This window comes from Corvus brachyrhynchos, unplaced genomic scaffold (genome assembly GCF_000691975.1).
Source record: "Corvus brachyrhynchos isolate BGI_N302 unplaced genomic scaffold, ASM69197v1 scaffold46, whole genome shotgun sequence".
NCBI classification, from domain to species: Eukaryota; Metazoa; Chordata; class Aves; order Passeriformes; family Corvidae; genus Corvus; species Corvus brachyrhynchos.
Window position 1 is genome coordinate 282,631 of NW_008238838.1, and position 13,385 is coordinate 296,015.

General features: G+C 46.2%; 1 protein-coding gene across 1 annotated transcript in view; it reads right to left on the reverse strand.

The window, feature by feature from the left end:
• BARX2 (BARX homeobox 2) overlaps positions 1-13,385 on the reverse strand; it is a 32,796-nt gene that overhangs the window by 3,301 nt on the left and 16,110 nt on the right. Inside the window, exon 2 of the mRNA XM_008636877.2 lies at positions 257-554. Coding sequence (XP_008635099.1) covers positions 257-554 — 298 coding nt within the window. The remainder of the gene's footprint in view (positions 1-256; positions 555-13,385) is intronic.

Sequence of the window (13,385 nt, forward strand, 5' to 3'; positions counted from 1 at the left end):
CTGAGCCTGGAGACCTGCTCCCAGGCACGTGTATCATCATCTGGCATTTCCATTGATATGACCTATTTGTGTCACCTTTGATCCCAGGAAAAGAAGCCTTGAAACTGCATCTGGTTACCTGCCCATGGCTGCGGCCAATGGCAGAGGCACCTCAGTGGAGCCATAGGCAGCACCCCCCAGCCAGGGAACGTTCAGTGTGGAACAGCTGAGCAGGGCTGGAGCTCATCCCTATTCCTGGTGTGAGCAACCCACCTACCTGTCAGGGGTAGAGAGGTACTTCTGCTTCTGGAACTTCTTCTCCAGGCCCATGAGCTGGATCTCGGTGAAGATGGTTCTACTCCGGCGCGGCTTCTTTGAGCGTGGCAGGGGCTGCTCTGCCTCCGACTCGCTGCTGCCCTGGGCCTCGCTGGGGGAACCCTCTGTGCCTGTGACCCTCACACAGGACTGGGCTGGCAGCACCCGGGAGCTGCTGGCAGCTGGGAGCAGCTGGGGCACCACGGGCGGCTGCCGGGTGATGACGGAGATGAGAGGATACGCCCGAAGAGAAGGGGACCCTGGCAGGGAGGAAGCAGAGGTGGATGAAGGTCAGTTCAGTGCTGATGTGTTTGAGCTGGGGAGAGCAGGGAGACAGGAATAGCTCTCCTGGGTCTGCCATTTGCTTGTTAAAGGACCACAAGGCAGAATATTCCATGCTTTGGACCTGCTACCTTCTCCCAAATTGCGTAGCTTCCCTTGGGCTGGGGAACCCTAACCCTAACCCTGATCCTGATCCTGACCCTAACCCTAGGACAGGAAAAGGAAGGACTGCCTTTCCACTCCTTTTTTAGGAGCTATTATAGCACACACCATTGAAATCATCTGTCTAATTACTGCAGGAGATTAGACTCCAAGCAGAAGATGAAATCTATCCCCATTCTGTTCCCAACTTTGTTTCCCTGGGGAAACTGGGACAGGGCTCACTTGAGACAGTCACCTCCCCTCTCCTTGCAGGTAACAGACAACAGAGTCCAGTTCAGTCCAATTCATCCCATCCCCTAACAGGCCACTGCATCAGAACCACTTTCATCCTCCATTGCTCACACTGATCCCGCTGACCATGCAGGAAGATGAGGATGCATAGATCCCAGGAGTTCTTCACTGACTGAACTTTGCATCTTACACAACCAGTTGATACCAGCCCTAAAAACAAACCAGTTCTGCTCCAATCCTTTCAGGTCAGGGCTGTTCTGGGATGACAAATCCAAATATTCCCAAACACTAGAGGAAGTTCTGATTCACATCAGGCCTTCTGATTTACAGCTATAGCAAATTCCTGCTCAGCCTTAGCCCCAGGAAATCGAATGTTCCTTTAAAGTCTGGGCAGGGAAATTGAGCTACATAAGAGAAACGTAAACTCACTGTAAGATGAGATACACAACCTGCAGAGTCTGGGGCAAGTCGCTTGCTCTGTACCTCAGTTTACCTCATTTGCAATATGGAAACAATCCTCCTTGCCTACATCACTGGTAGTAAAACATGGATTAAAATTTAATGTACACAAAGTATTCGGAGATCTTTAGATAAACAGTACCGTAGAAAGGAACATATTACACCAGCAGGCCTGATTGAGAAACCCTTCACATGAATCACCACTAATGAAAATAATGATCTCTAGACCTCAGTGAGTGTGTTGGGGTGAGTAACTGCACAGTGGAAGAAAGGAGTTGCCAGGCTGGCCTGCTGGTGACCTGTATTCCTCAGCCCTCTCCCCAAGTGTAGGGTTGGGATCACAGGAACCAGGCCCTAGGTGAGCTCTGGTGCCCAAGGTACAGCAAAGAACTACAAAGGTTGTTGATCGTCGCTTCTCTCCTCAACCACAGCAAGTCGTACAAAATCCAGCTACTTACAAAGCAAGCTTGGAAAACTATTGTCAAAACCCCAAATCCCAACAGACTGGGATGTAAGGACAGCTGTGACTACAGACTGGGGTTTAGGCAGACCGGGGCTTCAGACTTGCTTTCTCCTCCACAACTCTGCAACACTAAAAATCAAAATATTGCCATTAAATGTAAAGCTGTCCACTTAAACCACCAAGAAAGCACTTGAGAGATGAGATCAGAATTGCCAAGCCAACCTTTAGCTTGTGTCAAGCTTTAGCTACCTTTCCTTTCTGTGGATTTTTTCCAGCTGAAGACTCTGCTGATCTACAGCACCACCGAGTAACCTGGTGGAAATTCTGCCTTGATGTACAACTTCAGTGGCTGCTCAAAGATCATAAATTAGGACAGAGTGTGCTGTCCTTTGCTTTACACACTAAATCTGTGCTGGTATTTATGCACCCTCTGACACCACCCAGCTACACAGAAGGTAAAGCAGATGCTGCTCCCACAGCCTATGTCCTCCTTGTCAACCCACCACTGTTAATTTCTGACACTGTGGGATAACAAAAACTTGCTGACCCACCCGTAGAACAGATGATTTCTTCTCTTTCAGCCAAATTTGTCCAAAAATCATCCTCTCTTGCCTCCTCGAAGGGTCCCTCCATTTCTAGAGTCCTATGCAGGAACATGGAGGCCACCTCCACCATCAGAGGTGTTCCTGGGTGAGCCATGAGTTCATGTGTTGACGTCTTCGTTTGCAGCAGTCCTGGGATTCAGCCCCTGTACACAACTGCTCTTGGTCACTCAGGCTCCGAGAGGCTTCTTGGATCCCAGTTCCACCCTGTTCTGCATGAGGAGACTGAAAACTGATACCCGTTCTTAGTCCATAAGCTTACTCCAGAAAGGAGTGGGTCCAGTCTTATTCCCTCCCCTTATCCCGCTGCTATCGGTCATGGTTCAAACCTGCCCATAACAGAGCTCCTGCTCCTCTACAGGTTCATCCTCCAGGCCTTATCCCATAGCCCATTCCTGCCCTCGCTCATGGGTAGCTTTTGGCACCAGAGCACTGGTTAATCAGTACTTTTGTACCTCCAGATATTTCCAGCAGGGCTCTCCATAAAGCACAAAATTACTCATGAATAATACATCACCAGAGCTCAGAAGCCCCTGCAAGACTCCAAGTGACTGAAACCTCTGGATGAAAGGATTTTTACAGGGAACTCTCTTCAAGGGAGGTCAGCAAAGTTATTTGATATCAGAGCAACCAGGGATATTTGCTTTCCTGTATGGCATGGCAGCAGCACATGGGACGGTTTCAAGGCAGGGGAGGATGGTTACAATCGTCCCAGAGCTTAAGATCTGCCTTCATCAAACAGAGAAAAGTCTCTTCAGGCTATTTTTCTAATAGTCAAGTATTACTGCAGGCCTAGGCCCTAGGGTATATCACTGTGTCCCGCAGCCATAGGGAGGAGAAGAGAGAAGATCCAGCAGGCAGGAATTGTGCAGCAAGATTGATTTATTTAATTATTTTACAAACTCTTTTATAGACTTTTTTCTTCACTGTCTAATTGGACAAAGATTCAGCCACCCCTTGGGGTGATTGGCTAAAATCCTAAAACATCCATTGTCAAAATATTTTTCTACTGTACTATAAACAAGACTTTTCAAGGTTGCAGGTGGCTTGGTCGTTTACAGAACTCTGCTACTTCTTCTGTGAGAGAAAAGTCTCTCAAGGACTTAGAAAATAGCAAGAAAATCCTTTCTAGCAGCATTTTTGTATCTACAGTCAAGTAAGATCAGGATTAAAGGAACTGCTGTCCCAGATCAGCAGCAAGGCCTTGGCTATTTTTGCAGGGTACAACAGTGGTTATTAGAGAAGCAGATGACACCAGAGTTGTTTGGGTCTGTGTTTTCAAGTGCTGAGCACCTGAATGAGGGGATACATTTTCCAAAATGTTCAGCAGCCAGCAGCTGTGCCCTGACCAAACAGTCAGAAAAGCTCAGCACATGCTTATTTCTGGTGCTCACGTCAGGACACAAATTTATTTACAGCCCTTCTGAAACCGCGATGCTGCTTCTGCACAAGTTGTGGTTCACAACTGCCAAGCTGATTCGAGCTCCAGGTGCTGAACAGATTTGTGAGGCTGTTGACACTAAGTGTCATGTATTTGCTTATCATTTTTGCTTGTAAGAGTAACCTTTGCTTATGGTTTGACACCAACAGTTGTGACAGTGCTTTTAGAAACCATCATAAGTAATGAAAGCATCATGATCAGCCCAGCTTATACAAGACTGCTCAGCTTTGTGCCCTCAGCTTGGTGAGGACACAGGATGGTTGTGGCATGGAGTAAGGAATAAGGATGGCATCTAGAAAAGGCATGGGGTTCAAGGCTGCAGATATTTTGGGGGGAAAGCTACAGGTCAGAAAGGGGGCAGTGCTTTAGCAGCCCCTTGCATGCAGAGCAAACCAGAAATAACTGACCTCTGCATTGCACAAGTCAGCTTTCAGATCCCAGAGAAAAAAGCCCAAGTTCAGTGTCCTGCTCTAGATCTAGTTGTCCCAAAGTTCAAAGCAGCTGAAGCTGAACCAGTCCATTGTCTCTAGGTACACTGCTAACGACTCCCCTTAAACCATCCGTACAGTTCTCACCCTGATAAAGCCTTGCCTTCCAAACACCACGAAATCTGAGGCAAGATCTAAACTTCACATCCCCCAGAGCTCAAAGGTACTTCTAGACTGACATGGTATTGTAATAATGGCATAATTTCCTGATCTTCAACAAATTAAATGTTGGCAAGCAGCTCTTGTCTGCTCAGCACTGTTGTGAACATGCACTGTCTCCCAGATTGGGATGAACGGCAGTGAAGAGCTCTTTCTTTTCCATTCCTGCCTTTCACAATGGTTCCACTGAATGCGTTCTCACCTGTGCTGATGTGTGAGCACCTTTTCTGAACCACTGCTCTTTTGCACATGAAAACCCAAAAGCTGCCCACATAAGCCAGGAAATGAGGAATTTTCTACCCCAGAAACACACCTAAAGCATTTTACTATTTCCATCTAAAACTGTCAAGAGGACCCACACTCCAATGGTGAAATCACCAGTGGTTTAGGATTCAGGAGATCTCACTGCTCTTCACAGGGACAGTGGTCCCCTACTATGTGGCTTTCTACAGAAAAGTCCCAGTTTTATCTACTAGAATAATCTTAATCACCTCAAAGCCTAGGGTAGTCTCGGCCTCACTCTGCTGCTGAATACTTCTCACATACTTGAGAAGCATAATTCCATATTTCATACCATGCACAACTGAAGGAGTGCTGCCTAAACAACAGAATTTTTCCTGTAGTTCTTTTCTAAGGATTTGAATAATCTCAAGCAGCAAGAAAGCTCTTATTTCTGTCCACCCCAGAAAGCAAACATCTGGCCACTCTTGCTAGAACTAACCAAGGGCTAAAAATAAAATAGATACTGGATCTGCAGAGCATTTTCTATGATCTGAAAACATTTTGCTTTGCTATTTAAATCAGTGTTGGCAGCCACTGTACAGTGAATAACAGGTCTGCAGTAAGCACTGCCCACTCCACCTTGGCATGAATTGGCTTACTCAAGCCACACAGGTCTGGGAGAAGTCTGGACTCCTGTTTCCTAATTATATGTCAAGTATTTCTGCTACAAATGTATCATGATTTGATGCATCCAAAGATTTTTCTTCTCGTTTGTTTTCATCAGCAAGACCAAGAAGATGTTACATCAAGAAGACCAACCTGAAGCCATCTCTACCCATCTGCTGGGACATTTCTAAGAAACTTATTTTAAACTTCTTCTGACCACAACGTAAGACACAGTGGATACACCACCACTGCACCAGATCACCTTGCAGAAGTTGTAATTAAAAATAAATACTTCAAACAAATCTTTTCCCCTTATTTACCCCCTCCTTCCCTCCTCCCTGGCTTAATTTCAAGCCCAGCAGACACAGAATAGAAGGAAAAGGGAAAGCACTAATTAATTGCGCGGTTTGACTGCCGGCAATGGAAGAACAGTTTTCCTCCCAGGGAAACTCAGTTTCCAAATGTTGTTTTGGAAGGCAAGAAAGAAAGAGGAAGGAAAGATTTATGGATCAGCTCCTCTTGGCAGGACAGCCCTGCTCAGAGGCGGAATGAAATCTCACTCAGAATGGGCTGCAGTGAAAGGTAAATAATGAAAGAAAATGAATTTATGACTCAGGAAGGTCTATAAATCTCTCACCTCCTGAGTGTCAAAACAAAGGGAACCAAGAAGGAGTTGAGTTCATTTAGGAAAGAATTGTATTTTGCTGAAGGAGGAGGCAGCCTACTGAAAGGAATAAGCAAACCCTGAGTGGAGCAAGGAAAATAAAAGAAGCATGGAAACGTTGAGAATTTTAGTTCAACTACACACAGTTTGTTTAGTGGGGAGGGCATTACATTGACTTTTTCCACCACAGATCCCAAAAAGCAGAGCTTTTCCAACCATACCAATTCCATGGATCTCAGCTGGACTTTACCACCGCATCCAGCGCTGAGCAGGGACCTGGTACAGTCCAGGAACTCACTGTAGCCCAGGAGCCAAGTGCTTTAAACAAGTGCTTAAAGACAACATCCAGGTACTCACAGTGTGCTGCAGGACACAGGACATCCCCTCAGTCAGAATGGGCTACTTTGCCTCATGGTTGCCAGAGCTGCCAAAAGCTGACCAGAGACAAAACCTGACCCTTGTGCAAGGGCTGTGTACCTCTGCTGAGCTTCCTCAGGCAGCACATGGACCTGCAGCACCCCTCTTGTCTATTAGAAACCCCACTGAGTGCAGGAAAGCAATTCTTGCACTCAGGTTAGACCTTACCCCATCTATTTTTGGTGACATTGGATTTAAACCTTCTCTGCTCCATTTATACCAGGCTTAGGTACTGAGAAGTTCCCCAGACATGGGAGACTCTTCCTTATTAACTATTAGAAGTTATTAGAAGGCATTGGATTCTTCCCAAGACCAGTGCTGTGCTCCACCAAGCACCCTGAGACAGACATAAATAAAGGCAAGAGGAAAGGGAAGAACAGCAACAGGCTGTGCATGTATCAGAAAAATTCATATCCTCTCAGGAACAAGTGCTTAGGAGAGGGTTGAGGGGAATTTCCATGTGTCCCAGACATCCTTGATCCAGCCCTTTCCAAGATGTTTGGCCCACAGGAGCACTGTCATGAGCACTTGAATCCCAAGTTTTAAAAAAGGACCTGGGTGATGTTTCTGCCATGCAGCATGGTGGGAACAGATCCCTCCACTGTCACCAGAATGGGAAGCAGCAGAGCCATGCCAGGGGATGACTGCTCCTGAACCAATTATGGCCTGGGAAGAGGTGCGCTAACGAGGCTGTGATCACTGTGCTGGCAGCTTGGCACTTCCCAGCCGTGAGTCCGTGTATGTGCACGGAGCAGCCCTTGGGACACACTGGCACAGACGGTCCTTCGGAGCTGGAAGTCCAGCCACAGCAACAAAGCCTCCCTAAGCTGTCCCTGAGCAAGGCAATGGAGCCTAGAGGTGGTACCTAAGAATGGAATTAGATGTTTCTAGCACCCCTAGAAACAAAGCTTGGCCAGAGAGGTGGAGACAGGTAATTTGTCAGAAACCCTTTGTATCAACTAGTTCAAGCATTGATTCTCTTCTCATCCTTTCCAGCCTTTCTGTAAGACAACCCTCAGATACTCTTTTACATTTCCTATACCTCTTTCAGTATTGGAAGAGCTGGAAAACCTGCAGATAATCCTCTGAGCCTTTACAAGTGCCAGAGCTCAGCTCTATAAGCAGATTTTTCTGTGACTATTGGATATTAAATGGAAATCCTGGAACTGGGAGTACTTGAAAATGCTCTTTGTTGCCATTCTTCTTCTCCAGCACCTCAAAGCTCAGTGACAGAGTTAGCCCTGTTTTGGGAGAGGAGAATTGTCTCTGGTTTGGTTTCTTTTTCTACTTGCTCTCTTTCTTTGGATACGTGTGGAAATCAGTTGTATCCAAAGTTGTTAAGTCTCTGCATAAGAGCAGAGGCGAAGGGCACTTCTGGGACATTCTGAAAGCTTCCAGAAATAGTTTCAAGACTCAGCCCAAATGCACACAGACAAAATTTCCATAGGAATTGTGTCACAGAAGCTACAGGAAAGCAGAGCAATCAACCCTGAAATCTTAAGTGCAGAGCTGGAATACAACAGACACTGCTGGTACTCCAAAATAGCACCAGTGAGGTTCCTTGGAGCAAAGTTTAACTGCTCCTCAACCAAAGACTGCAGGTACATTCACACCAGACTCTTTTGCCACTTCAGTAACTCTATTAATCTGACAAGGACCATGAGTCTTGCAGACATTAAATGCAACTCAGCAACACAGCAAAAAGTGTAGCAAATGGCTTCTGTTCATTGTGAAAAAATCCAGACCTAACTGATGTCCATGGCAAAATGCCCATCAGCTTCAGTGGAGCCAGGATTTCACCCGCATGTGCCCACAGAAAGAAAACAGAAAACAAAACAAAAAAAAGGATATTAGTGCAGCTAATTTTAGCACAGCTAAAATGAACCTTTTTTTAGGCATTCTGACTGAAGGCCAGTTCTTCAGGGGTCCATACCTCCATATGAGCCAAGTGGGAGTGGGCAAAAAAATTGGCATCTGATCAAATGGCAATTTTTGACCTCAGATTTTCAGATGGGAGAAAATGTGGGCTCATCCAGGAGTCATGTTTAAACTTCCCTAAGAGAACAGTTCCTTTTCTCTTCAATCACTTTTTTGGGGGGAGCAGGTTTTTAGCTAAATCTGTTGCAAACAAACACACTGATGTTGCTAGAGGATGACTTAAAAGATGCTCCCCCTCAAAGCATCTCCCACTCTGCAAATCCCAGTCCAACTCCCCAGGGATGACTGGTGCTGGACACAGCTCCAGCTTCCATTCCCTGTGGTCTGGGACACTTGGAGCTGTGGCTGAGTTCAGCCCAATTTCAAAGCCACAGGGGAAATTTCCTCAGCTCTTGGAGCTGTAGGATCCAGGTTTTCCTTTTCAAGTCTGTCCCCATTAGCAGTTGCTGTATAACTTCTCCATAGTAACAGCAATTAATAAGTTTGAATGATGCAAGGCGTGCATGCTGCAGGTCTCCACAAAAACCAACAGAAAAATAATTAATCCTTACTTATTAATGATAGTTGATATTCATATCGTGCTTTTTTGTATGTTTAAGTAAGTAATTGGCCTTAAACAGCTGAGAAGCCTGGGAGCCTCCCTGAACAAGACTTGTCTCGCTCCCTGTTGCCACAGGAACACGGCCTTGGACAGGGCTGGATGTGGGGCAATTATCCATCTTAAAAACACAATCCAAAACTCACCTAGAGCATCAGTGTCTCCAGGAATGTCAGATCCCTGAAGGATGGCACCAGGGATCTTCTGGCAGGGCTGGTGATCACCATTCTGACAAACTGGCTTTGTTCAGGGGCGTTCAGCGGGGGAGGAGGTAGTAATGCACCTTGAAGCTGGAGTGGGAAGGCCTGGCTGTGGTGTCCTGGGGCGGTCACTGGGATATCCTGGGATAACAATGCCCAGCTGCCGAGTTTATTCCCAGTTGCTGGAAAGACACGAGCCAGCACCACCTGGTGTGATAGGCTGCTGTCCCTGCACACAGCAGCCTTTCTTCCAGGCTGTCAGTGAAGCAGAGGAGTGTGCCAGGACCTTGTCAGATCCTCAGTGAAGAGGAAAATTTATATATAAAGAAGATTTATTTTGTTTTAAAGAAGCATTTAGAGAATCTATTTGGCCAGCACTCAAGAAATTCATTGTGGCAAATGTAATGGCACTGTGGCTTCATCAGCAGAAAATGAATCAGAACAGACACCACTTCTGTACTTTGAATTATTCTGCTTCACGTACTCAAAGGACAACCTGCCTTTTTGATGGGAGCCCCCGTTGACTCAAACCCACCCCCTTCAGCCAAACTGAGCATGACTCAGAGAGGCCCTGCTCATTGTCAATGGCTAAGCAAAAGGAACTCTGTCTGAGACTCCTCATCTTTAGCAAATGATTCCTTTAAATTCTACTCAGTGGGAAAGGAGGTGCTCTGAACACAAGCAGATCTGCCCTAATATTTATTGGATACATGGGCCCAAGGCCATCATGACTGCAAACAGCTCCCCAGGGAAGGCAGGTTTGGAAGGGAACCTCCATTCCAGACCCTTATTGCTTGGACTCAGAGGGAATTCTAAGCCCAGACCACATCAATCCCAGAGAAGGAAACACCAGCACATCTCCATAAACAACAGCACTCCTGCAGTGCAGGGAAGTTCCTGGGATACAATCCACCAGCTGCCTGCCCAGATCTGCACCAAGGGACACTTCGGCTCCACTAAGCCAACTTCAGCTTGTAACTCTTTCTTTTGAACGGAGTCATGTTAAATACTTCAGCCAAGAGTTCCCTCCATCACTGAGAAGGGTCAGCACCAGAGCTCATCACCCACTGCACCCAGACTTCACAAGTGGAGCAGCCAAAGGATGAGAGAATGGAACAGCTCTAAGGAGTGGATTTACAGGAAGTTTCTGGTCTTGGCTATTGGGGATGGAGGAGGAAATTGGCACTGAGATGCCAAAACTCTCAGGGTGTCTCAGCTTAAGTTGCAACAGTTTACCAATGACAGACATGACCAGACATAGTGGGACACTGGGAGAGGCCAGACCGACTCCTCTGTCTGGATGGTGTCACTGGTCAAGGAGCAAGATTTGGACTTTGATGGAGAAACAGCTCATCCTAGCTGAGAGGGTGGAGTTTGATAAAAGGGTAAGTCCTGTCCTGTGCTCTGTTCTGCTCCCTGAGCATCTCTCCCTGGCCACTGCCAAAGCTTTGAGTCTATATGGACCTTGGGCCAACACATTATGGCCATTCTTATATCCTCACACATCTGACAAATGATTGTGCCTTCTCTCAGGATTTCACAGTTTCTGTCCAAGTTCAAACACATAATGCCATGGGTGCATAAATCAATCAGTCCCTCACTTCCTGCTCTGTTAATTATTGTCACTGCATCCATAAGCAAACACCAGCCTTGGCCAGCTGACTGGCCATGCACACAAAAGCACTTTTCAGGTTTCTCAAGCCCACCCTTGTGTGAGCTCCAGCAGAAAGCTGGCCATAAATATCACTACCTCTTCCTGCCCCGAGCCTCTAAAACATGTTGCTGAGTGACACATGGGAAGAAAGAGAGTGCAATTGTTTCTCAACACCAGACTGTGTAAATTTTGCCTGATGGATCGTTTGGAAAATGCTTTTTCCTTCTCAGGAGAATAGTGGATCAGTGTTTAAAATACACAGACATCTCTCTCTTTTCTTCCCAACTGAAATGAAAGGGGGACTTCAGCAAGTACCAGTGTTAACCTGAAACAGACCTGTCATAGAGGCAAAGCCTCTGCCTCTTAGAGCTGTGGCTTACAATCTCAGGGGTTGCTTTATTATTAATTTTTCCCCCATCAGGACACATTCAGCAGAGAGCTTGGTCTCTCTGAGCTGCATATATGATTCTTTGATCTTGCATCTGCCCTAACACAGAGAAAACCCATCTCTGTTTCCTCTATGGACAAAAATAAACTCTGTGGATGATTTGGCTGAGCAGCTGCACAAACAATGCAATTTAGAAGGATGCAACTGATACACGAGCAGGTTTTGTTCACAGCCTGCTTGTCCTTTGTGGTTGCCAATTAGATCAGTGGTCTTAACCCAGCTCTGGTGGCTGGGGTAAGGAGGAGAGACACATAGAGGGAACAAAGCCGAGCAAAATGCACATCCCAGTATTATTCCAGGAAGCTGAAACCCTGTTAACAGAATCTAGAGCACCCTGGAAGAGGATTTCCTCCAAACCTGATCTTTTTGTTTGAATAAGCTGATTATGTCACAGCTTCCATGAGCACAGGGCATGGCTATTTTTATCCTCTTCACATCAAGTAACAGCACACCCATGTCACCTCACAGATCCAATCTTAACCAAAAGAGAATGAATCGAGGACAGCTAAGCTTTCACTTTTTGCATGGGGGAAAATACACAGCTGGATTTCCAGGTTACAGAAACTTTTCACTGCCAGCCATTCTGCAACATAAAAACCAGCGCTGGCAACTTCATTCCCAAAGCAGCTTCCTTGACTTCAGGACTCTCCGTATTATATAAAGTCAGTCATGAGCTGAAGATGTTGTAAGAACCCTCAGTCATGGCTCCATCTCCACCTCTTCCTGCAGCTGTGAGTGTCCCATATGGACATGGGGAGGTGGATGCTCCCATCAGTTACACCCCAGTCTCCCAGCAAACTGATTGATGGGAGCCAGGACCCAGTGTCTTCATTCCAGGGTCGGTGGCGTATTGGGGTTTTTCAGCTGAAACACAAAGTGAGTTTCACTCTTACAGGAATTCATCTAATCTCAAAAACAAGATGAAAAATGTCTCAAGGATGGGCAGTCCCCAAATGGACACATCCAGAAAAGGCAGTTCCATGAGCAAAATGTCAGCCTCAGAGTTGCAAAGCACGTTGGAGGCTTGAAACCAGGTATGGTCCAGAAAAGTGATGACAACGTTTTCCCAGATACCAGGCTGTCCATAGCAAAGCCCTGACAGAAGGATGAGACAGAAATTCCAGCTGGTGAGCTCTAGCTGTCCTGACCTCCTCTTGCTCAGAGGAGCTGAGGCTGCCCCATCCCTGGAAGTGTCCAAAGCCAGGTTGGATGGGGTTTGGAGCAACGTGGGATAGTGAAAGGTGTCCCTGCCTGTGGATACAAATATGCTGCTAGCAAGAATTTCTCTTGCTTCTTTCCAGTCTCGTGGATACTTTTCTCTCTCACAGAAGATATCAGCAGAGTTCTATAAGCTATGAACACCTGCGACCTTGCAGAGCTTTGTTTATGGTACAGTAGAAAAATATTTTGACAGTGGATGTTTTAGGATTTTAGCCAATCACTCCAAGGGGTGGCTGATCCTTTGACCAATTAGACTATGAAGAAAAAAGTCGATAAAAGAGTTGTAAAATAATTAAATGAATCAATCTTGCTGCACAATTCCTGCCTGCTGGATCTCTCTCCTCCTCCCCACCACTGCGGGATACCATGATACCTGCCCATGGCTGTAACTGGATGAGATTCCAACCCAAACCATTCTGGAATTCCATGATTCAGTGATCTCCAAATGCAAACCCTCATTCATGTCCAACATTGATCTGTGTGATTTTTTTCCATTCTGATAGGAAGTCAGCCAAGGACACACGGTTTCCACATCTCCAGACAAATTTAGATTGGACTTTGGGTGGAGGTAAGGCCCTAATTAGTCATAGTGGATGGAATTAAGTTTCTACGGTGCTCAAATTCAGCATTAATTGTGAATTAATGCCCTTATGGGCAGAAATGTTACAACTGTTCTAAACAGGACAACTGTTCCAAACAGCTCCAGTCCAGAACTACAAACATGCCCCTGGAAATGCTCTGATTTAGGGATCCAGGTGGGAAATTTAGGGATCCAA